The sequence below is a fragment of the Olea europaea genome, chromosome 2 (genome assembly GCF_002742605.1).
Source record: "Olea europaea var. sylvestris chromosome 2, O_europaea_v1, whole genome shotgun sequence".
Lineage (NCBI taxonomy): Eukaryota > Viridiplantae > Streptophyta > Magnoliopsida > Lamiales > Oleaceae > Olea > Olea europaea.
Genome location: NC_036238.1, coordinates 18,097,098 through 18,123,470, shown reverse-complemented (window position 1 = coordinate 18,123,470; position 26,373 = coordinate 18,097,098). Strand labels below are relative to the sequence as shown.

General features: G+C 34.5%; 2 protein-coding genes and 1 long non-coding RNA gene across 4 annotated transcripts; 1 reads left to right on the top strand and 2 right to left on the bottom strand.

The window, feature by feature from the left end:
• Window positions 1-2,143: 2,143 nt before the first annotated feature.
• LOC111412937 (ER membrane protein complex subunit 1-like) lies at window positions 2,144-14,147 on the bottom strand. The gene is made up of 12 exons (XM_023043790.1): window positions 13,851-14,147; window positions 13,590-13,717; window positions 13,437-13,499; window positions 12,842-12,963; window positions 8,154-8,269; window positions 7,266-8,073; window positions 6,036-6,767; window positions 4,375-4,596; window positions 4,136-4,231; window positions 3,864-4,058; window positions 3,566-3,679; window positions 2,144-2,663 (listed from the first exon to the last, which is right to left on the bottom strand). Exons 1-12 carry the CDS (start codon window positions 13,949-13,951, stop codon window positions 2,403-2,405), a joined length of 2,958 nt encoding a protein of 985 aa, XP_022899558.1. The 5' UTR covers window positions 13,952-14,147; the 3' UTR covers window positions 2,144-2,402.
• A 3,025-nt stretch (window positions 14,148-17,172) lies between these two features.
• On the top strand, window positions 17,173-18,968 carry LOC111412923. Of its 2 annotated transcripts, none has more exons than XR_002706138.1 (3): window positions 17,173-17,424; window positions 17,534-17,628; window positions 18,515-18,968. It is a non-coding gene; the product is annotated as an uncharacterized LOC111412923 (long non-coding RNA). The 2 variants fall into 2 exon arrangements; XR_002706137.1 differs by having other exon boundaries at window positions 17,173-17,628; window positions 18,515-18,627; window positions 18,729-18,968.
• A 2-nt stretch (window positions 18,969-18,970) lies between these two features.
• On the bottom strand, window positions 18,971-22,748 carry LOC111412916 (wall-associated receptor kinase-like 20). Its single transcript, XM_023043785.1, has one exon. It carries the CDS (start codon window positions 22,429-22,431, stop codon window positions 20,380-20,382), a length of 2,052 nt encoding a protein of 683 aa, XP_022899553.1. The 5' UTR covers window positions 22,432-22,748; the 3' UTR covers window positions 18,971-20,379.
• Between the last annotated feature and the right edge of the window lie 3,625 nt (window positions 22,749-26,373).

Genomic DNA, 26,373 nt, shown 5'->3' with positions numbered 1-26,373 from the left:
AAACTTAGGTTTCATCTACTATTTCTTTCTTTCTTGACTCTTTTACTAATTTTTTTAAAAATCAGTTTGTGGTTTTAAATAACATCTAATTTTCAATCTTTCATTGTGTTAAAAATCATACACAGATTATTAATTCTTCATCTGCATGATATGGTGTATATAATTCTTTCTAAATTTAGTGCAGTGTATCAATACAAAAATTGATGTACCACTTAGCTTCTTCAAAATTATCAATCTTTCACCAAACCATAACATCCATCTGGTAAGTTATATAATAATTTGTTCTTTCACATTTGTATAAATGTTTTATTAATATACCGCTTATATTTTTTTTAATATATGGAGATGCTTCCTACATCTTTTGTCAATTGGTGGAGACACGAACTAGGTGATACAGTACGATTAACTTCATATGATGATATAATTGTCACAATACAGTTAGAAATAATCGATAGAGAAATATATCGCTGGCTAATGGATGGGAGCAATTTTTCGACCATCATAACTTACAGGATAATTATGTTGTAGTATTTGAATATAACAAAAATTTCACATTCAATATAAGGATATTTGATCATTCTAGATTAGATGTTACATATGGCTCCGATGTTGAAGAGGACGAGAACGCTTTACATATGGATAATCTTGCATTCGAAATAACACTAACACTCGATCACAACAGTTATCGAGAAATTGTAGGTGTTATCTTTAATACCTCATTCTATATTTACCTCTTCCACATAATTTTAATCTTAACATCAGTAAATCATTCATCCATGTTTTTAAGTCTATACCAGCAAGGTTTGCAAGACACTATCTGCCAAGACATGTGTGGAATGTTCGAATCCATGACTCTTTACATCGCAATTGGGATATCATTGCAAATTTAAGACCAAACGGCATAATGCGCCGTCTCACTGTGGGCTGAGCTGATTTTTTGGCGAAAAATGAACTACAAATCGATGAATCTCCAATGTTTATGGTCTACAAAAAAAAAGCCAAAATGATAGAAGTCTAATATGTTTGTGAAACTTTTTTTATTTATAATTATATTCGCCACCCCAATAAATAATGTTTAATTTTTATATTTATCCATTTCACTTTCTCTGCAGTTAACTATCTCTGAAAGATTTTTATAAAAATTACACTTTTTCCTATTTTTACAATTCAAACAAACTACAATGTTTCGCCACCCCAATAACATTCATTTCTCGTATATATCAATACATATATAGTTGCACCAATACATATATATACATAGTTACACCGATATGTTTGTCGAAACAACCACCACATTCTTATATTTCGTATTCACCCAGCTAATGTGCAACGCACGTTGCCTCACTAGTTTGTATATAAAAGAATAAAAGAATCAGTTATGAGTTTCATGAGATGGATAAAATATAATGACTAGATTTAATTAAATTTATAAATTACTTATAATTTTGTATTCAGACGGATGCTACATGTGTATTATCTATCGAGGTCCGATTCAAAGATTTTAACATCGAACATATTTTTGTGTGCTGAGTGAATTATTTACACTTTTACAAATAGTTGGTAGAGCAGGGCTGGACCCACTAACGGACGAGTAGGGTCGACTGCCCCGATTGAATTTTCAAAATCCTTCAATTTGATCTTGTTAAATTTAAAATTTTCAGATTTTTTTTATTTTTTTCACAATTTATTTTAACCAATTTTCCATATCGCCCCCACTAAAGAATAATTCTGGATCCACCCCCTGCGGTGGAGTAACCATCGTTAAGAATAAGATCACATCCATTACTTCCACATTAACACTTCATAGTTACATATCAGATTACACTCAATTTTTCTAACGGAGTGATTATTTGTGTAAACCTTAACAACTTCACCTACTAATGCGCAAAAAATAAAAAAATAAAAATAAAAAGGTTAAGGACCGATTAGAATTTTTGTACATACGTCAGCGATGATCGGTGAAATCAGATGTGTGAGTAATATCACTAAACATTGTAGTCAAGGCACATTCTTTTCGATATACAAATTTGAGTTTCTATCGATTTTTTAAGTCTTTTACGAAATTAGTAAAAAATTCGCCATTTGATCAAAGAACATACTTAAAAACACGAAAAAAATCATCTTAGATGACATGACAAATCTGTGGAGGAGATGGCATGAAAAAATAAATTCCTGATCAACAATTTCCATGGTCAATAATAGAATAATCTTAGATGGCATGACAATATCTGCAGAGGTGAGCCTACCATGCGAGTGTAGACAGGTCATCAATTCTTTCCTCTCCATTCTAAATTTACAACACCGAGCATAAATATTTTTACCCACTCGAGAAAAAATTAAACAAACCGGGTTACAGCTGGTGGTGAATCAAAAATGTTATAGGCCAAAGATTCAGCTTCGACTCACCTCCATTTCTCCTGCAGCTCCTTCCTTTCCGACCAAATCCATGTCACGAAAATTGCTATGACGAGGGCAACAATCGTGATAAGAAGCAACGCATAACTGAAATCCTCTGTAAGAGAATCGTAAGTCCTCGAAGGTGCAAGCCGGGTGAAAAACAGATCCACTCCATAGGCAAAAACGAGGGTGGTTGACTCCAGCTTAGCAGGAACAGTTGCGATGCCTTTAAGGCCTTCCACTTTAAGAGCATGTGTCACGTACGACTGCAAAAGGAGCCCATGGATAAGTGTTTGTCATTAATTTATTTGAATGGCAAATCAATTAAAGCCATCAAATTGCCACATTACTACTTATGGGTAAACCATCTATTATGAATAGCATTGGACTGATTTACGATTGGACCTCTATTATTTAGGGGCTAAATCATCTTGAGTCACCTCCCTATCAACTATTCAGCCAAGTAATCTTAAAAAGAGTATAGGCATTAGGAAAATGCTACATGTATATAATTGTCTACATAATGGTGTCCATAATTACATGTAGCACTGGATCCAACCTTTAATTCAAATCTCACACTTTCACATCAACAATCGGATGATTGCCATATCACATTATGGACAACATTATGTGCAATAATTATGTACATGTAGACTTTTCCATAGGCATATGTTGACGACGAATATCCCCTATATTCACTGGGAAGAAATTTCTAAGCGATACCAATGTTCAGAATTAGGTAGATAAGCTAGTGGAAAATTTATCTAATGGTAGTTGTTGCACCAAATACTAACTCATACATTACAGCAAAATTTAAGTGGGAGAGTAGTAATTCAAGCTAAGGAGCACTTATTTGAATGTACAAAAACACATCCCTATCAAACTGAACACCAAACTTAATCAACATCTTCTAACTCCAGATGTTTAATTGCTCCATTATATTCAATACATGATGCATGGGTCAATTTGAAAATCAATGAATTGGTATCCAAATATGTACTAACACATATATCATGAATGCATCTAAATTCTATGCATTGCAAACAGGGTTTTTATTGATTAATTATTAATAAATTCACGACACAGAGATAGGCATATACACATAAGTCTAGATTAAATCATTGATTGGGTTGTTATCGAGACAACAAACTTAGAAAAATGTTTTCACCTGTGGAATAATTGGCAACGAATCAGTAAGTGGGATAATTCCTTCCTCTTTCTCAGCTTGAGTGGGGTTGATTGTTCTCCGGGGATCTAAGAAGCGCTTGTCAAGAGCTAACACCTGTACAATGTTAACATATAATAAAGTATGCATGATCAACATTGACTGAAGCAACAAGCCATTTCTTGTATAATTTTCCTAATACAAAATATTCAAAGATCAACAAAGGAAGGTATCAAATAATGGAAGAGCAGAAGGAAAATGCAAAAAATGGACATTAGGACAAGTAATTGCTAAAGTTGACCTGATCTCCAATTGTACCAAGGAGAAGTTGCTTGGAAGTTATGCCTTTAGCCGTTGATGTAACTGCCAGTGTTTTCAAGGAATGTGTGAAAAAATAAGATTGTGACTTGGTGATAACTTCTGGGCGGGAGTAGGCTGTGATAGGTGAAGTCAGATTATGCTTCCCAAGAAGAAGCTTCAAAATGTCTTTGTTGTCCTGCATATGAAAAAAGCTTCAGATATCTCAGAACAGGGGATACCTACATAACACATAAGATCTGGATGAAGAAATACCAAACGAGATTGATCATAGATCTCAATGACAGACATCTCGTATCGATGTGCCTTTAAATTGAAATAGTGGTAGACAACCCAATTCTCGCTAAAGACCTTCACAAAAATTAAATGTTGCGGTGAATGTTCATTTTTTTCATACATAAGAAAAGACTTCCAGAAAAGTCAAAAAGACCAAGCCTTTTTTTTTCCTTTTTTTTTTTTTTTGGCATCGATGGATGTAGGAAAGACAGACTTACTGCTCGGACAGGGCCTTGAGAACCATGATGAGTCATGCGGTGAAGTATACGTCCAGTCACAGTATCAATTACATAAACAACTAGCCATGACTCCTCTGGGGTGACTGAACCAATGGGACCAACAGCTTTAGGTGCAACAGTGGCAAAAAAGAGCAAGTTTTTTGATATATATTTATAAATGACTTCCTGGTCAGACATCACCTTTGCTTGGGTATGAACAACCTGAAGAGGATGAGAAATCGAAAGAAAACAAAATCACAATCACCACATACAGCAATAAAGCTGAAACATCCTAAGATACCATTAAAAACAAACGTCGAGCAAAGAAACATTCCGTACTATGGATGGAGGGGTGGTTTTGCTAGACAAAATAAGAGCTTTCGCCACATTTATTCATTATGCATACAACAAACTCCAGCTATGTTACTTTGTGGCCAGTTTCAAGCACCAATGAATGAAGAGGGTTGTAGAAGGTTGAAACCAATGTTAAAATTTTGTCACATATTATGACATGAGTCCATCTACTCATCATGCATATGCAAGTTATGTACGAAGTTGCTTTAAAATACTTGAATACTTTATTCAATCAAACCAAAGGCATAATACTTGATACAACAAAACCAAATCCGATATGATATGCCATCACACCAGAAGCATCAGAGATATTATACATAAATTGAACAGTGCAAAACGTAACTAGGAAACCTTTACTTTAATGCAGGCTTTATTGACATAATTAAGAAAAATAATAAGAAGAGCACAAATGTGCATTACATATTCATAACAATACCACACTCCCTAAAAGCTTACTTTCAAAGATACATCAAAATTTGCACGAGAGATATAAAGAAATGCAGGACTCAGCATTAAGCCCGCTGTCAATACTTGTTCTTCAAGCTACAGTACCCACAAAGCAGGAAAGAGTTGCAAGACCCAATAAAGAAGACTATTTGCAGCCTCAAAAATTCAAACTTCATAAAATATTTTAAAGCAAGACATTGATTTGCAGTTGAACTCACAAAACATATTAAAGTCCCATTAACAAACAGTCTACAGCTGTGCTACAAAGAAGTGCAGAGAAAACAGCTTATGATATTGTTATAAGAAGGTGGGGAAATATTCTCATTTCTGGTTTCAGAATTCCAGAAAAAGAAAGATGTTGAAGTTTTCATAAAGCAAGCACTCTTTCCCAGCTCACATGGCAACAAATTCCCCCTCCTATTTTCTATTCCTGCAACAAAATTGACTGATGTTTACTTTGACAATATTCTAGTCTTAGATGCTACCCTCCTAGTGATTATTTAAACTGACACTAGCAATTAATTAACAGTTCTCAAGGTAGGGTGTTTTTATATGTAAAACAGTGTTGAAAAAGTAAACACAAAGTTCGTTAATGAGACAAAGTTAGTCGAATCAACTAGGCTACGTTTTGTGCGAGGGGAAGATTTTACTATTGTAGGTATACAGTTCGATTAAGAAGTTCAGTTGACAAGATTGTAGATATAGGTGTAATTAACAAAACGAACAATTTAAAAAATTTCGACCAAATTGTCCTCCTTCACAAGCATCATATCATTACTACCTTAAGAGAAACTGGAAGTTGCGTACCAGCCCAACATTTCACATTCTAACTAAAAGGAAAAGAAAGAACAAACAAGCACCTCAATTGAGTTTCTGGTTGCAGTTGCAATTATCTTTTCTGATTCCAATGGTAATACAATTGACCAGAGATCCCTTGTGTGGAAACAGTAGCTATCTGCAATCTCGAGAATACAATTATTCTGCACTGCATGACCCTTCAGAATCCCTTCGTCAACATCAGCTGAATACCAATATATATTTCCTAATTCACGCTGGAAAATATCAAGAGCCTCATTAGTTCTGGGGTATAAACGAGCTTGCTGATTAACATCCAGCAGCAAGTGCAGACGCTGTTCCACTGAATCAGTAAAAGGCAGTGGAATAACACGTGTAATAGAATGAGTGGGTCCCATATGACTGCGCTCCTGTCCTGTGTACGTGTCAACAATAGAAAGAACTCCAGGGGAATCTGTACTGTGATCACATCTGCCAACAACAAGAACTGATGGGTCTTCATCCAATACATGATGATGGGGATCCTGCCACTGATGCAAACTAAGCCCTCTGGGATTTTGACATGTTTCGGATTTACGAAGAGAATCCAGTAAGAGAGACCACACAATTCTTCCATCTCCCGTGTGCAGTGCAAAAAGTTTTCCTGCTCGAGTAAGTACTATAAGTAGCTTTCGAAACCCATTGTGGTCTCGGGTCATCTTGCTTTTCTCAGAGCTTCGTAACCTCATTCTCTGGATTGCCGCTACATCATCAGGGGTTGCTATCATAAGAGTTCCTTTGAGTTTCAGGAAATGGCCCTTTCAAAAGAAGGCATATCAAAGACACGATCAATGAAATACATCCAGCTTGTAAATGAAAACTATGAGGCAATACTAGCAGAAGCAACAACAAGGTAAAAAAGTCCCTCTCTTTTTTGGATAAGTTCCAAAAAGACATGGTATAATATGTGTCTATCTACACTTAAAACATTCAGCCTCAGCTAATAAAAAAGAAGCCAAGACCTATTAAACGGTTCTTAGACGCCACATGAAATGCACAATCTAATTTACAAGACTGTGCCACATGACCTTGAAATTCATGAGGGGCATAAATCTAAACTGGTTTTAATTCAATGGGACCAAACCAATCCTCGGGGAAGACAAGTAATCTTATGCCATACGTAATATGATTATAAATCCAAAATGGAACTATTCTTCTCTTTTTGACCTTAATAATAGAAAATAAATGAAACTATAATGCCCTAAAACGTCACGAGGCAATGCCAAACCTTAAACGGGACTTTATTGAGGTCCTACCTTAAGCCATTCAAAAAGGTTGTGCTCAACTTTTGCGACAGATACACCATCCTTTTCAACCGGTAATTCTGATGCCATTACATCTGTAATAGAAGCTAGCCCATCTTCCCTACTCCAAACGATGTCACCTTGCTGTACCAATAGTAGTGAATGGTCCTCATTGACAATCAGGGCCCTAAATCCATTAGACCTATCCGTTCGGACATAAGTATTGATGAAAACCTTTTGTGCAATTCCCCTTTGATAGTCCATCTGAATGGTCTCCTGAAGTAAATTGCTTGTCCAGTCATTACCAAGCTTTATTGTTAGAATTATCTTACCATCTCCCTGCTGAATTATCCCAAAAGCTTGTTGGCCTTCCGAAAGATAGAGAGACTCACTAACTGCAGTTGAGTGACCAAATGTGTCCAATACCTCCAACTTGCCATCATTTGTCGCCTTAATAAAGACAGTAGATTTATTTATCTCCAAAGCAAACATTCCAGGAAGTTTAGTGGGTAGCATAACTGCTGGCCCTGAAAAATACGAACCAAGCTCGGACACGTGTGTCTGGTGAAAGCTAATTGCTCCATCCTGGAAGTCTACTGCAACCAAAACTGATCCAGTGGAATCTAGTGCCACAGCTATGCCACTTGTTAGAAATGACAAATCCCCAGAGAAACCTGCAGGGAATACCATGCTGCTATGCTTCAACAGCTCGCCAGTCTTGACATTGATTTGATAAGCATCAAACTGAGCTAAAGCAACTAAACCTACTGCATATATTATGTCAGTTCCCTCAGGATAAATTAACTGTTGAATATCACCACTGCAAAATGACAGAAACACACCAAACCAGGATTAGGATGTAGTAGACAGGGAAAAAATAGAGTTTATAAGTGTTCGAACCCTTCAGATGTTAACTCGTTCTTCCAGACAACCTCGCCGTCAATGCTTGCAACAGCATAAAGACATCCACCACCATAAACAAAGACCACATTATCCTTTCCAATCTTTAAATTTGTCTGCACCAAACCATAGTATATAATTATATTTCTGAAAATCTTTTGTATCAAGCGTTATTAACAATTAAATATCTATGAGAGATTCATTACAGAGGTACAGAACTACGAAAAAAATTAAATAGTACTATAATCACAATCATATAGATAATTTCAGGGAAAAATCAATAAAATCTACTTCAAAAATCTATAGTATTTGAGAGGAACAAAATGGTTAGGCCTCATAGCAGTTCTTTTTAAAAACTTACATCAACTATAGGCAACGTTTAAAAAGGCATAATAGGGACCTAAGGCATTTTTTTTTATTTAAAAAAAATCATTAAAATACAAATAAGCACATAATACATCATGAACAATCTTCAAAATTCATAATAGAACATTTAAAGTATCCCAAAAAAAAAAAAAAATGAATAATCGACAATGAAACATTATTTTAGTATGCGTGGACAACGAACTATTCTCAAATGGGTTTATGAGAAACACAATTTTTTAACTTTCTTATGAGCAATGGGCTATTCTCAAAATTAATAGGAATTTTTGTGTTTTGGGGATCACAAACCTTGAAACAGTGAGTGAGGCGTGTGCCTTGCAAAAAATTGCCTCACAATAAGCATCTTGAGACATTTTTTTACACTCCTCACACTGAGGCCGCATTAAGGTGGGTTTCAATTGGGTTTTCTCAAACCACGAGTATAAGTTATCCTTAAAGCCGTATCACCAGTATAGTAAAGAAAAAATCAATAGGGTCTTAATAAGTATTTTAACAACCAATAAAGCTATAGGTACAGGATAGTTTTGACAGAAAACCTACAGATTTTTAAAAATGAAGACCTGGCATTAAAATAAAAAGGAAAATGAAAATTACAAAACCGCCAAACCCAAATGAAAAATCCCATTTTCCCCAAATTTACATCATTGGTAGCCACAACTCATCCTCACCGGCTCTGTCTCCTGCTAACATCCAGCTAGTTCACCGGCATGCACTTTTGATAAACAAACCCGATATCATTCCAACTTTTGAAAACCACCTGTGCTAAAGCCCAGATGACAGATAATAGAGGTATTTTGTACTTGGTTCAAATCTATATTTTCTCAGTCTAATAGTATTGCTACTTGAATATTTTCTCAGCCGGTTACTTGGCACAGGCTTGTGATTCTCGCAGTGCAAATGCTTCTCTTGGAGAGAATTGGAGGAGAAAGAGAGGCCTCCTTTACTATATTGCATATAATCAGCTGTCTCCCATTAGATAGTGATGTTACATGTTGAGAAAAAGATGCAGGGGTAGATGTAATAGAAGGGAGGAAGGTGTTGGCATTTGAGAGAAAAATTGTACAATTTTTTTCCTTTTTGCTGTTATTTTTGGCAGCAAAGCATTGAATTATCTTAACTCTCTTGGTGAATTTTATTTATTCATGTTTCTAAGAATGCAATTCCATATTACGTAGACATCTAAAAAATGCAAAGCAAACGTCCAATTAACCTAGCTTATTCTCCATGTCCAACACCAGTGCAACCTCATAATCCATGTCAAAAAATAGTGCAAGACATTTCAATTAAGTGAGCTAGGTTAACCTATTATTGTATCTCAAAACCCACGTCAAAAAACAATTTAACAAATACTTATATTAGGGCCGAGGGATGGAGGTCCGTGGAAGGAGGTGAGTGTTGCTGTGAAGGGAGGACCTGGTTTCTCGTGTGGGAGATTGTTCGCAGGGTTCCGAATTCAAGAAAAACAACGGGAGAGGGGATGCTTGCAATGTATGCTCCTCGTTGGTGCCGGCCGGTAGTGATGGTGAGTGCGGCAGCCGATTTTGCTTGGGGTGCGAGCTTAGGGCAAGAAGACGGTGGGTTCAACGGTGTGAATCTGGGAGAAATGGAAATTTGTCATTTGGGTTTAGGCAGTTAGCAGTTTTGCATTTTGTAATTTTTATTTTACTTTTGATTTCAATGCCAAGTCATCATTTTCAAAATCCTGCAGGTTTTCTGCCAAAACTATTCTGTACCTATAGCTTTTTCCTTTAACAAGCCCATTTAGCAACCTAGAAATCAACACCATTCAACAGAATAAATGAAAGCAGCCACAGCAAAGATCAATTGTGCCACTTTGCACTTCACACAATTTTTTCACCCTGAAGTAGATTTTCAATATTTCCCATACACAACCCTTTGTATTGACATTGTGGTGAGCACTAAGGAATGAACCCACAATTTAGGGAAACTCAAAGAAACTTGCAGAATATTACAAGTTTATTTATGATTCTAAGTACATATTTAACATATAAATTGGCTACTGTAATAACTGTAAATCAAATAAATTATATTAGTTGCTTAACAACATCTATCGAGTTTGTCTTCGTAGTAACCAAGTAATAAAGAAAAACATTCAAATAAGAGAAATCGAAGAGATAGAATAGAAGGAAAAAACATGACAATTCAACAATAAGGTTATAAAGCCTTTTTTCTTCAATCAACACTATAAAGCACCACCACAAAAACAATTACAAGAAAAGGCAATATTTAATTAATAGTCATAGTTTTTTAAAACTTGTAAACTAGATATTCTAAATACAATCCGATTAATTTAATTAAAAAAAAAAAAGCTTCTACATTTGGCCCCTATTTGGTAGAAACTAATATCCAGATTTTAATTTAAGTCAAAGTCAATAACTTATCTTAACTATAAATTTTGTGGAACCCACAACTTTTCAACTACACATTTCATCAACTTTTATCATAATCTATTAAAAATCTAATTTTAATTCCCACAAAACATGTGCCTTTAATAAATAGAAGTTTTTGCTACAAAGAAGTCACGATGCATTGAGTAAACTATAGTGTTGAATGTAGTAAGCAAACAATGAACTAAACTCACTAAAAGATAATGGAATGCTTGATGCTACTAAACTTCCTCTGGATGGCTTGAGATAGAGGCCATATTGTTCACAAATGATGTTGATAGGGTAAAAATGTTGTTGTTGATGATATAATTGAGACTGAGAAAGATTAATTTGAAAAGTTGGGGTAAATCATTTTTGTTTGTCCCCCGTATGTAGAATATATAACTGCAAAGGCATTAAATTATAACTTCTTATTTGACTATAAAATGCAGTTTTTTTTTTCTATTGACCATAAATACTTTTTTTCCCAAAGTTGAATATTCAAATAATAATATTATAAATTTAAGACAGACAAAAGAATATATTCTTTAAGAAGCGCTTCCAGTATTCATGTCCTGATTTTATACAATTGTTGTGTCCATGAGTTAAGTCGTGCCACAGGTACCGTTTCCATGCTACATAGGTTCAAGTCATTAGTACTAGTCGGATGATAAAACATTTCAATTAAAACTTTAGAATACTTCTAAGTCTCTTAAAATCCTATAATGCTTCTAACTTAGAGCAGATTGGAGAGCTTTTACAAAATAGTGAGACTGTTGAAGCTTTTATTCAATTTTCTAATGCAAAAACCCTCAGCGTGCTGCTTAGAGTTTTACATATTCTCTTTCATTTTTCAATAATTTCCAGCTATTTAGATCTGTCAATCAAAAACTAAAACAATCACGTCTCTATCCTTAGAATTTTAAACTCAGGGACATAGCCAAGCTTGGGCCCCAACATAAATTAAAAAATATATAAATATTATGTATGTGTATCTAACAACAGGGAAGCTGTTACTTAAATTCCAGATTTCTCCTTTTTGAGTAATTTCAAAGAGTCATCATTTTCATTTAATGTTCCTTTACCTTTGAATGAGGATACTGGAATTTCTTGTTAGTTATTTGTTAAATTCTGATTGAGGAGCAGGATTTAAAATTCTTATCAATCATTTTCCTTTACACTTATTTTGCTAAATATTTGATCTTTTATTAAAATTAAAATCTATCATCTCTTAAAGTAATGGAGGTGTAATAGTGCTTTATTGAAAGAGCAGGATTTAAAGTTCTTATCAATCATTTTCCTTTACACTTATTTTGCTAAATATTTGATCATTTATTAAAACTGAATTCTATCATCTCTTATAATGGAGGTGTACTGGTGTAGTAGTGCTTTATTGAAAAATTTAGTGCATGGCAATGGAGGAACAAATAATTCTCGATGGTTCATCTGCAAATGAAACTAAGAAAGTGGAACTTGAGGATGATAACTATGCCCCCCTAACTAGGAGTTTTTTGCTTTTATAAAAATAAAATTTCCTTATCCAAAGTGTTGGTAAGCTCATACTAACCCTCCATCATTTTTGAATCCTGTGTGCGTCCCTCATTAAACTGTTACCCATCCAAAATTTCAAAATAATAGAAGAGTCCCATAAATGTTCTACATATGGGTCCTTCATATTACCACATTCACTGGGCATGCTATGATTTTGTAAAATTCAGCAAATAAATTCACGGAACATTCATCGCAGTGAAAACAATAACCTAGAGAAGTGTAGCTCCAGTGTACTGCTCTCTAGATTAAGTGAATTGCTTTCAAGTGCACATTGTCATGCATTGGTAATATGCGGCCAAGCAATCTAGAGATATCTAAAGATGCTTGTTTGAAAGGCTTAAAGAAAATGTAACAATTTTCACTCACTGGGATTGATAATATTGACTTTGAGGGCGTTGAGCCAGAAAGTGTTGACTCCCAAATCATCTGGCCATCAGGAAGATTCCAAGCTCTTAAGATAGTTCCTCCTGATGACAGAGTTATAACGTCTGCAAGAATATAGAATATTTATATCAAATCAAATATTCATGGACGCTAAACTTCCTTTTCACTAGAAAAAATATAAAATATTTATACTAAAGTAAAAGTTTATTACACAAATAGAAACAATTGGCTTAACATAGGAGTAAGAAAAGCTTGAAGAATAGAGCGGATCTAAATAAGCTCATTTGGAGGTATGAAAGAGGAGGGGTCTACAACTTTAGGGCGTCAAGCTCCTAGTATATGTACACTAGTTCCCATTTTACTAGAATTGATAATAACTAGAAACTTTCACAAGCTGATCAAAGAATACAAGTTATTAGGCAACTACTGGCTTTAACTACTCCTATGGAAAATGGACCAGAGGCATTTAACATCAATTGAAATCTTAAAAATAAAACAGGAAACCCATTGATTGCTGATAACTATAATCCAAAAACTCATCGAACAATCTCATGTAATATAAGAGGACGGTAATTACATTTCCCGAGGGCAATATCTATTGCATCGATGACATCCTTAGGCCCCAAAACATGTCTCCAGACTGCATCACATCCAAACAATTAACATTAGTTGCACTGCTCACTTAAAAATAAATAGACTTAAAAGCAAAATACAGAAAGTTGAAACCTACAAATCTCGCCACGACGAAGATCAAGTGAAGCAACAACGTTCTCCTCGGTGGAGACCACAACACGCTTCCGTGCTGCCTTTTGTGTGTGGAACACAGCGTGCTTCACTTTCCCTATGTACTGTTGATGCCTACATAATTATGACATTCCAATCATCAAATCACTATAATCATGAAAACTTGCGAGAGTCCAATCATATAATCTGAATAATCATGAAAAAAACAAATTCACTAAAAATTAAAAGTATAAGTGGAGTCAGAGACCAGTCCATGTGGCCGACTTGGTCTTCGTAGATGCATAGAGTGAGATAGGTGGAAGAGAAGAGGGTGAGAAGAAGAAAAAAAACCCTAATCGCCATATTCATGGCGACCAGTTGTGAGTTTGCGTATCTACGAGATAAACGGAGAACAGATCTGAGAGACGGCGGTGGTTGTGAAGGAGGCTTGGATTGGGAGAGTGTTGAAATACAACGGGGACATTAACAATGTAAATTAATTTAAGCATGCCGGCCTGCTCGATCTTTCGGCAACCTCAAATCAGCAAAATTTGCAGGCTTTGATTTTTTTTCGGGCTGGAGCCCGTGCAGATTTGTTTGGTTAAATTTTTTTTACAAAAAAATCATGAGTTAATGACAGTTTTCTAAAATGCAAAAATGCACCGATGCATTTTCAAAACGTCTCACATATGGTATATGCACGTAATAATACAGTCAACCGATTTCGTTGATTGTATATGCAAGCTTAAATGTCAAATTGTGCACGCATTTGTTTTAAAAAAAGAAAATGAAGCCAAACAAACATTAAATTAATTGAAATCACCCAAATCTGTGAATTATATTCTCCAATCTATAAGGTGTTGATGTTTAAAAAAATAAAAAATAAAAGCAAATTTTCTGTAGAATTTCATACTATCTATTTCAAGTTCGAGCCTCCTTTTTCGATCCTTTTCTAATTTTACTAGCAAGTAATGTTAATAATGAACAATTTTGGATTGTTGATAGTTGTGTGATAAGGAAAATGTTAATAATGAGTTGAAATAAGGGAGCCCGATGAAGATAATTTTCTATCCAATGACATGGTAGATAATTTGGATGAAGATGAGTTTGAATTGAAATTCGGTAAAGCATTAGACAATATTTGAAGTTTTTAAGCCAATTTTATACTTAATCTAGTTGTAGGATTCATTATCGAGTAATTGTAGTATTTAAATTTTGAGCATTGTATTTTTATTTTTTAAATGAAGAGTATGTATAAAGTTCTAGTAATTGTAGTATTTATGATTTTGAACTTTTTTTTTTTGAAAATTTGAAAGATATGTATAAAATTTAAAGAATATATTATTTTATGTAATTGTTAGTTTAAAATAATATTAAAAATTGAAAACGTATAATTACTCATATACTTCTCATATGCACGCATATTCTTGCAATGCTTAATACTCGATTGAAACGCATTGTAATACATTACTCGTTTTAGAACCTTGGTTAATATCGCTAAATTGTGCAAAATTTTAGATTGATCATTAAAATACATTTTCTTACTCTATTTGTCATTGAAGTTATTAATGGTATGACAATTGGGATAACTCGATTGTCAAAAGTTAACATTACATAAAATGACAACATCAGTTTAAAATTTTCAAATCGTGACATTTAGATTTCTTCCATAAAATATGTGCAACATTCCTTTTAAAATGTTAAAATTCCACATTAAGTGGCTGCTTTTTATGGTGATTTAGTTTTATTGATAGATGAATTTGGAAATTTTATCCCATGATCAGGATTTTAGTCAGTGAATTGTAATTGACAAATTAACAGCATGTAGTTGGCATCAATACTTAATCAGATGCGATTTTAGTAAACCGATTGCTAATTCAAAAATTCACAAAACTTCAAAAATTAACTTTGAAAAAGTTATATATGAGTTGGCCGGCATTACAAGGCACTAGTTGTGCTAGGCTTTGCATTTTTGGAAGGTGCAAGGATTGAAGTTCAAAGGGGCATGATAATTAGATAACCCCACTTAGCGTATATGGGTGCCTTCACAGGGTGTTTTACAGGGCACACATAATGAAGGGTGAGTGGATTAATTTTTAGCCATTTTTTATTTAGGTGGGGCTCTCCCTTTGTGAGTTACTAGTCGAATTCTATCAATCTGCTTCTGTACTGGAGGAAAAATTCATAATTGAATATTAAGAATGGAAACAATTCAATAAAAAAATAATAGAGTTATACATCAATTCTATCTAAACCGAGTTTCAAAATTTAGCCTATGTTTGCATAATAATTTATAAATGTTTTTGTAAATTCACTTATTCAGTTAAAATTAAACATTAATTTTAATTATACATTAAACTATAATAAATTTGGAGGATTGATAATTTTAATGCTTGTTACTGAAAATTTAAAATTGAAAGAAACTCGTGAGCCCGATTCAGCAGGTCGCGGGCCCAGACAGACCCGTTTCGCGAGCCAAACAGGCGGGCCTTGAAATCGGTATGTTTTATTAGTGGTGTCAAAATTCATCACAATTGGAGTTGAGTTCACATACCTGAAATTTTATTTTGATTAGCTCTAGCAAATGTTCCTTTATTAATTTAATCAGAGAACAAAAGTTCTTCATTGGGGTGGCAAAAAGGTTGAAATTGAACGTGTAATATGAGATTAACCTATATTTTTTTAGGTCCTTTATGACTCTATGTGTTTGATGAAATCTCTGTTCTGCAGAGGATGTATCATTCTGAATTAGTGGTTTGTGTAGTCTGACTGTGCTCATTCATCTCATTTTTATTGCGTTGAATTGATGAACTAGTCTATGCCTTATCGCCAATACTCGTTAGAAAGAATTATTGTCCAAGGACTCTAAATTGTATTTTTTCCATTAATGAAGGTAATAACAATAACTGTGCGCAGTCATGAAGCCACGTATACAAATCTGTTCATGAAGAATTTGGATCCAGAAGTCACACGAGAAATCCTTTGAGGAGGAGTTATCTGAATGTGAAAAGATAAAAAACTTAGTCATCTCAAAAGACGAGAATGGTGATCAAGAGAGTCTAGTGTGTACCATAGAAAATGCAGATGATGCCAAACATGCTAGCAGGTTCGTATATTTTTTCGGTACAGCATTAAGGATTTCAGGTTTCAAATGTGTTTTGATCTGTGGGAATACTTTTGTCAATGTGAGGGAATTACTACTACTAAGCTTATTCGAGATGATTATAAAGAAACTACCAAGGGGTTTGGATTTAGCTACTTCAATTCCTAGGAGATAAATAGAGCTGAACAATCTTTTCATGTTGAGTATGTTTATACGTGCTGTCCACTGCATTGAATCTGATTCTAGTGAGGCATTCAAAGATATACCCATAAATAATTTGGTTTCAAAGGTTCAGACTGGCATGCAAGGTCGGTCCTGGGCAAAGGCAAATGAGCTATTTTGGCCTAAAGTTTTTTATTTTTTTTTATTTAACATTAAAAGAAAGAAAAAGAAAATAGTTTTTTCATTAATTGTGAGATTATTGAAATATTTGTGTGTTGTTTTAATGTTGAGTTTTTAAGTTAGCAATATGTTGCATAACAGAGTGTTGAATTTTGCATTTACGTTGATTTTGAGGTCTAATTTTTGAATTTTGCCTCAGGCCCTGACAATCATAGGGCCGACCTTGCTGGCATGCATGATTTATTTCTTCTACTTTGGGATTTTAAAGTCCATGTTGTTGTTTTGCAAGTTGCTTCTAGACCTGACATTCAGCCATCTTCAGTTCCCTTGGTTGGTTTTATTGAGGTCCATTTTAGCACTCAGACTTCTGACAGCCTCTCCAACGAATATAGGCTAGGTACATCTGCCTTGTCTACATACGTTGGAAAAGCAGATAGAGATTTTCCAAAGTCTCAAAGTTGGTTTTTTTTTTTTTTTTCATTACAACGTATACAAAAAATGTGAAGGATGAATAGACACATGCTTCTACCAAGTGGTGGTCCTGCATATTCCGAAGATGACGATATCCGTGGCTCTATCAAAGGATTAAAGCAAGCAGAAGGTTTCTTCTTGCGTCTTTATGTTATTCTGTGGCTTTTTGCCCTAAATTGAACATCAGTTTCCTACTTTATGCCAATTGATTGTGCCATCTATTATTCCTTGATATGATGTGGGAGCACTCTATGCTATGATTAGGTCTTTTTGACTACAATTTATGGAGATGAGGAATTTCTACCTTTGGTTGTCATTCACACAAGTCACTAGTAGAGGAATACCATGCAAACAATGACAAATTTCCCTGATTCTAGCATTGCATCATGGTTCTGAAATGTAAGCTCCTGTTTGACAATCATTTTTTGAAGAAAATGAGTTTTGGAATAGTGATTTTTTTGAGAATGTGTGGTTGAAAAATGAGAAAAAGTTTTTGATTTACATGCAGAATATTTTATTGTCAGAATATATGATCGAAAATGAGTATAAGGAAAAAAGAGTTTTCAAAAAACGGTTGTCAAACAGGGTCTAAATTCGAAAGCGTTTGTCTATGAAACCCAGACTTCAAAATCTACACCAATGGCTAATATTTTCTAGAAGACAAAGACTTATGAATCATTTCATGTGGGTGGCTGCTATAATAGCCTCAAGTAAGAACAAGAATCAGGAATGACAGTATGATCTGCATTTATGTTTAAGGGAGCCAACTTCCAACTAAAACTTACCAGAGTTGGACATCTATATGTTTCGTCCAATGGTAACTCAAAACAGTATGTTCAGTGATAGAAGTGCAGTGAAAGAGATCCAACTGTTTCCACGTGCTGTTACTGTTTATGGTCATCTTATTGTAACAAATGATATTAACTGAAACTGATAACCTGCAAATTTGCCTTAAAGTGTATTTATTTGTGATGTTTTAGTATGCTCATTATTTGTGATCTTACGGGTTGCGCCAGGTTTTCAAGCAGCTGGCAACGTGGCTGTTTGTTTTGTGGCGCATTAGTTGGTCAATTTATTGAGTTTTAGACTCATGATATCTTCACATTTGCGGGACTTGCGTCTACTTCAGGTTTTATTTATATATCAATCATTCTTATCTCTTTGACATGAATTTGCATGCCTTGAAACTGGTACTGATTTTACTTCCTCTCCTGACCACCAACCAAAAAGGAAGGCAATGGAAGCAGTATGAACCTTGCTGATCTACAGAGACTAGGCAAGCCTTTGCTTCCACTTTTGTCAAGGTTATGCTGCCTTCACATTGTGCTGTTATCATGGTTATCCATTCGTATTATGTTGCAATATTAGCAAATTTAGCTCATGTTTGAGCCACATTCTAGGGAAAAAAATGCATTATTCATGTCAAATCAATAAGAAATGTGTGGTTAAAAAATAAGAAAAAGTTTTAGATTTGCGTGTAATATTATTTTATTGAAGAATATGTGGTTGAAATGATGTCAAATCACTGATGAAGAATGTATTTTTTTGAAAATATTGTGGCTCAAACAAGCCCTTAATATCCTGTCCTTTTTAGATCATACCCCTACTAGCACAGCTGAAAATGATAATGTTGTCATTTTGCATTGTTCTTTTCTTTATTCAAAATTAACTAATACTGAATTTTTTTATATATCTTGCTGAGTTTTGTATGTATTGCTTTCATTGTATAACTTGTTACTTTTTCACTTGCATGGTTCCTTTGAACCCTTTCTGTCTTTCTCCCTTTTGAAATTTACTTTTACCAACCCAGTGGTTTGATACAGCTATGCTGAATGTGGCCGACTGATTTCCACTTCATCTGGAGAACATACGGGGATAATTCCCGAATACTCAAAGGTCTGATAAAATTTTTCCAGACAAGAGTTAGGACCCCTATTCTTCTCTCATGTTATTCAGGTTTTGTCCACAACTGGTTGAGATGAATCTTAATAGCTTTACTACTTTCGACTTTTTCTTCCAATCATATGGAATTTCTCCACAAAGATCTTGAAGAGATTAGACACGTGTTGAGATATGGAAACCACTAACAATTTATAATATATCAAGGTATTCTAAGTGCAGTTTAAATTCTACTTTATCTCTTCAGTTTAAATGGAGCATATTTGGATAGGGATACATAAAAAAAGTATTCCATTATTAAAGCTCGCTTTCATTGTTTTACATGCATATTCAGACATGCTTTTGTTACTTGAATGTTCTAATTGGCATTTCATAGCTGTTTATCTGGTTAATAGTTGCAAAACTTATTACTGTTTGTTAATAGAACATTATATGAAACCTTTATTTTGTATTCTTCCCTTGTGCATCGTGAAATTGCCATTCTCAAATGTCCTCGTACACTCACTTGAGAGGTGGACGGAAAGGAGAAAAGAAATATTCTTCCAGAAGGAAAAGCAAATGTTTAGCAAAACAACTGATGCTCTTCTACTTTTTAACAACTCCAGTGATATATAGAACTTTTTCTCAAATGCTTTGGCCACTTCTTAAAGCTGATCTACTTTCTTATACTTCGTCCTAGTTCAGTATACTATTTGGTTCTTCACTTTCACAAATTTGGAAATTCATCATACTTTATATACAAAGCATCTAATTATAATCCCTTTTGATCTTTATTTCCACCCACTAATACCTAGTTCTCAATTCTTTATAGCTCCTATAAGAATAAGTGAACAACACATCAATGCCCTTCTGGAACCACTCCTATTACATTTTTAACACCAAATCCACACCCTTTCAACTTCATTAATCATCTAAGATTACCTGCATTATTTAATTTAATCACATATCACTCTTTATCAAGCAAAGAAGTATTAATGTGAATTCATACAGCAATGCATGCCCCATCAGAATCCTGATCTTCTTCACACATCATATTGGTCATAAATTGAAGTTCTCGAACAATATCCTTCATGCTCGGTCTTTCCTCCTTCTTCTCCCTTAAACATGCAAGCGCAAGCTCAGAAAAGATCTTCAAACTTGCTATTTTCTTATCAGAAGGCTCCTCACCCAACAAGCATTGATCCAAAACTTCCATTAGTGAACTGCTGCTAACTCGCTGTCTCACATACATGGCTAAATTTACATCATCTTGATCACGTGAGAAATCAATAACCTTCTGGGAAGTCAGAAGTTCCAATAACACAACCCCATAACTGTAAACATCACTTTTATCAGTTAACTGGTAGTTACGATAGTATTCGGGGTCCAAGTACCCCATTGTTCCCTGGGCACAAGTTGACACATGGCTTAACCCTGGGGAAGCCAGTCTTGATATCCCAAAATCTGCAACTTTTGCATTGAACTTATCGTCCAGGAGTATGTTTGTTGACTTGACATCCCTATGATATATGGGAGTATAAGCAGCCGAGTGCAGATAAGCTAATGCTTCTCCAGTTTGTAGAGCAATTCTTAACCTTGTTTTCCAGTCAAGAAAGTTTGGGTACTTACCGTGCAAATGGTCATGGAGGGTTCCATTAGAAACATACTCATAAATCATCAATGGAAGTTCAGCTTCAACGCAACACCCTAAGAGCTGTACCAGGTTCTTGTGATTGACTTGAGAGAGTATCCCAACTTCATTGATTACTTGTTGGGTACTCTTTACATTTCCTACTTTAGCGGACTTTATCGCCACAGTAGTTCCATCTTGAAGTTCTCCCTTATAGACCTCTCCAAAACCACCACTCCCTAAAATCCTTTCTTTAGAGAATCCATTTGTAGCTTTCTTGATCTCTCTAAGACTAAACATCCTTGCATATTTCCCACCACTGCTTGATTTTAACATATCTTCTCTTTCCTTGGCTAGCTTTTTCTGGTAAGAAAGTCTGCGGGATCTTATAATTAGTGTCATAGCAATTAATACTGCAACCAACACTAAAAATGAAGCCACCCCAATAGACACCTTCAATGTGAGGCTGAAGTTGGAATTTTCCTTATTTCCTTTCGAACAAGTTCCGAGACTGGGGTCCCAGTGATAGCCCACATGACAAAGGCAACGATAAATACCCTTTTTACCGGTGGCTGAACATGTAGAAGGACCCAAGCAATCGGATTGGGATGTACAGAGTGGCTCAGGTGGGGGAGACCATTGAATTTCCAATCCCTCCTCCCACTGACTAGCTGGTTTTCCATTATCCAAGTGAATAATGCTTCTAAATGCCTTACATCCTGAAGCGTGCAGCCGAATCTTGTATGCTGATGGCATGCCACCGGCAACAAAAGTGCAACATGGATACAGTCCACTCGAACACTGAAAGGCGCGCCTTGCATCAACGTGTCCAGAGCTCTCAAGGTATCTATGGCAAAGACTAGAAGGAGTGCAATTGAGAGGAGAGACCAAGAGTCGAGGCGAACAATTGAATAGGAAGATAGTGTTGGATGAAGTGACATTAAAGGGAAGTGACTGGTTCAACCATAGTCCCTCACTGTCTACCATGTCTTTAGTGATGCAGGTGTCTGGAAGCCAGGGCGATGACTGCACCACCATGCGCTGGATAGAGGGCATGATTTTGAGAACGTGATATGAACTTCCATTGAGGGAATCAAAGTATAGCTTTTGAGAGTCAGGATCACAACGAAGAGCATATTTGGGATCACCACAGTTACTATTCGTGCTCAAGGGATATGGAACTTTTAGGGAGCCACAGTTTGAGCAGGTCCTTTGGGAAGAAGAGCAATGAAAGAAAAGAAGAAATAAGAGAGACACATATATGCTATTCAGACTCCAATTTGTTTCACACATGGCCCTTGGTGGAACAGAAACTGAAGATGTGGAGAAAGATTGTGATACCAAGAGGTGCAAGACTGTGTAAATAAAGGCCATAGAAGAGAATAAAGTTGGAGCAATGAAAATGCAGAAAGTAGATGCAGTCATGCAGGAATCAATTCAAAAAATCATGAACATTTTGGCGTTTACTCTTAGTTGGAATCCTATTTTTTGGTCCCATAGAGAACCTCTTGCAAATTGTAGTAATTTCATTGCTCATAAGATCCCATGGTGTTCATCTGATAATGTTTCTTATAATTTTCTAATAGAAATAGAACAAAGAACCGAACGGGGTGCTGAAAAGGGATTCATATCGGGAATAATAAGGTTTAGTTTATTGTTGTGTTAGCACTTCAAAGCATTCTACTTTATTGTGAAAAGAAAATTGAAATAACAATATTCATGGCCAATATATTGGCAAGTCAGCTAAATGTGACGAGAATAATTAGCTTAAGGTGACACTTGTTTTCATAAGTAAAAGTTCATTGTTGCATCACAGTTTTTCTCTCGAGGTGGTATCTTTGACACTAAAGTTTTTATATATGATTGGTAAATAATACTCGACATGATTGAATTGAACCGTATAAAAATAACATTTTAGCCTAATCAGTACTATTAGTTGCTATCAAATTCAAAGTCTTCCTACTAAACATGTTACTAGTGGATGTTTTATTGGAGGGACAATTACTAAGCATTGGCATTATAATGTAAATAATGACGGGAGAAGATTTGCAAACTGAATTGTGATTGTATCCGTGTTTGTGCCTCCATTAAAAATCGAGTTAGGGCCTCAGCCCATTTACAAGTCATTGACGAGGCCCAATACCTATCACACAACCCACGGCCTCGATGATGAAAATATTATATTCCTAATAATTTGTCAACTCAGATTACTTTTCCTTTTTCTATTTTTGATTGAATCGATTTTGATAAAAGTCCTACTTTCTAAAAAAGTAAATTTTGTTAGTGAAAAACAAAAAATCTTTTAAAATCAAGTTTTGCAAAAAGAGGCTTAAGATTAACTTTTAGTTTTCTTTAAGAAGCAGAGCAGATGATCTACAAAGATATCTTCTGAGATGTTTCAATGCAATTGTAAACTTGGCCGTGGCATCCATAATAGCAGTAATAGGAATTAGGAAGTAGATAAATTTTATTGAAGATCAATTTTGAAATTAACTGTCCATTTACTATGAGCCTATTTGGGAGTGATTTTGAGAATTGATTTTTTGATCGTTAGGAGAAAAGTGGGGTCCACTTGTGAGAGAAAAAGTCAAATATGATTGCTGGAATAATAAAATAACGGTCAAAAAATCAATTTTTTTGAAGAGAAAAAAATCACTCCCAAACAAGCTCTATATATAAATACAACGTAAACATGAAGTCTTTTAACTTACATGCCACTCACATGATAGTCTATAGAATGCATCGGAAATGCTCTAAGCTATGTAAATTCTGATAATTGAAACTCTAATCCAATCGACTGTGTTTACTTATTTAATTTTCCATAAAAAGAGGTTTCAACCTTACAATAACCGACACAACATGGCTGATGTCTATGGACTATGACAAACTTTACAAGTTTTTGAAACACTAACCCAATCGGTTGTGTTTACTTATTTAAATTTTGTTAAAAAGAAGCTTCAACATTAAATTAACCGACACAACATAGCTGATGTCTATGGACTATGACAAATTTTGCAAGATTTTTACTTGTCCAACTCACTAAAAAGATGGCTAATTTTGGGCAACGAGATGGCCAGATCTGAGTCGTCCATTCCGGAGAAATGTACTCAATATTTATTGCACTAAAAAGGAGATTGGGAATTGTAATTTTTCATTTATTTTATACTTCGTAAAGTAATGGCATAATGAACATCGCACAAACGTATACGCTACGGAGTGTTGTCAATTTCGATGCATGGCAAAGCCCGTTTCACTCGCAATTCTTGCTTTCCTTTTAATTCATCTATACTATTCTTTGCAATAGGAAACCCTTCAATAATTTTTTTTTCTACAAGTGAATGGTATTTGAAAACTGTTGACCTTAAAAAATGTGTTAACAGAATTCCGACCTCGTCCTCTCCACGTAGACTCGAGCAAAAAGTTTAACGATTATTTGCACTCTGACGATCAAGTCAACCATTGGAAGAGAAAAAAAGAAAGTGCAAAAGAGGAAGAGGAGATTTGGCTAAGGTTAAAATGAACGTACATTTTGTAAAGTGTCTTCTCATATATACAGGGAAATGATAATGCCCCAAGTGGGTTAATGGGCCGAGTCCAAACCCAAGATGCAATTGCTTAGTTAAAGAGGTCAAATCAATTGAATGTCGATGCCACGTTAGCATATATGGGACCCTCTTTATCATATTTATGCCATGTAATATATAGCTGTAATGAAAAGCACGAGTAAATATACATATTTAGCTCAATTTTTTTGCTAGGGCTTTTATTTCGTATCATCGCTAATCCCATACTACAATTAGCTGATCTCAAGCAATGTGTTAGCTTAAGCGAGTAAAGTGAAGTGCAACTTGCAGGGTAGATACTCTTATCGCTATCATCTAGATTAGAAACGGATATATATTTCACGTCATAACATGTATAATAATATAGTATATTAAACATGAATACGAAAGTGAGATATTTAATCAAATTTATTAATTATTATTTAGTCATATTCAATTTGATAAGCTAAATATAATATATAAATATTGTGCACGTCAGGTCAAGAGTGAGGGATTAACGATGATGTGAACATTGGATCGAACAAAATTAAAAATAAATTTCAAAAAGTATGTCACGACACGTTTTTGTTTTTATTATATTCGACAAGTAACAAGTATTACTGGCTTAAATTATTACGTGTAAAGGAAGTGAAGCTAACAAAGAAATAAAAACAGAAGAAGTAACAATCTTTCTCTGCCAATTCATGTGACGTTTTGTTTTTATTCCAGCTATTAATGTAGAAAGATACCTTTTTTGTCATTCTTTAAGGCTTTGATTAGAATGAAAGTCGATTACCCGGATTACTTTTAAGCTTACACATTAGAAAGGGATTTTTCTTTTTTTTTTTTTTTAATTGTAACTTATTATCTACATTTCTATTTAATTAATAACCTTATCTCTTTTCATATCGTAAGGTAACATAATTTGATTAAAACGAAGTAACACGTGAATCTAATATTTTGCCTAAGCTATCAACTACACTAATTAAACAAAATAGTGAACCCTAGGAACAAGTTATAAACTACACAACTTGAATACGTATGTAGAGATTCTTGTATATTATTAAAAAGTAATAGTAAGTAATTGCGGACAGTTGATCAATGGGTTGTCAATAGTTGGTTGACATCGACTTTGATGACTGTGAAGCAAAATATTGTTTTTCTTCTCAATATACATTTTAAGATGTTGATTTTGAATATTTATTCATTTGGTGAAAAAGTTCAATTTATCTTGCATAATGCGATACGAATTTTTAAACCACTTGTTGAAAGATTGAACTTAGATCAATAACTAACTATATTATTTCATTCAACTATCTAAGTTATTCGACGAGAAGGGAGAATTCTTTGTACTCGTGCCATTCGACTTACAAGTTGAAGTATAAAACCAATTATCATAATATACATTTTAAGATGTTGATTTTGAATATTTATTCATTTGGTGAAAAAGTTCAATTTATCTTGCATAATGCGATACGAATTTTTAAACCACTTGTTGAAAGATTGAACTTAGATCAATAACTAACTATATTATTTCATTCAACTATCTAAGTTATTCGACGAGAAGGGAGAATTCTTTGTACTCGTGCCATTCGACTTACAAGTTGAAGTATAAAACCAATTATCATATCATCACTAACGCGTATATTAAAACTTTTCCGTGTGGTGTACGAAACACTAAAGGTGAACATTTACGACATTATTAGAGGAGATATTAAACTCATGTTTGGTAAGGATTAAATTTATATTCTAATCTAATTCAAAGATATATTTCATTGGATTAATAACTTTTCAAGAATTAATTATTTAATGGTCACTGAACTTA

Excerpts from the sequence above, each read along its gene's own strand:
- LOC111412937 (XM_023043790.1), bottom strand. The coding sequence starts at position 13,951 with ATGAATATGGCGATTAGGGTTTTTTTTCTTCTTCTCACCCTCTTCTCT. Across the intron at positions 12,964-13,436 it reads AGATATTGCCCTCGGGAAAT|ACGTTATAACTCTGTCATCA; the intron begins GTAATTACCGTC and ends ATATTCTTGCAG. Across the intron at positions 3,680-3,863 it reads TTGGTACAATTGGAGATCAG|GTGTTAGCTCTTGACAAGCG; the intron begins GTCAACTTTAGC and ends AACATTGTACAG.
- LOC111412916 (XM_023043785.1), bottom strand. The coding sequence starts at position 22,431 with ATGACTGCATCTACTTTCTGCATTTTCATTGCTCCAACTTTATTCTCT.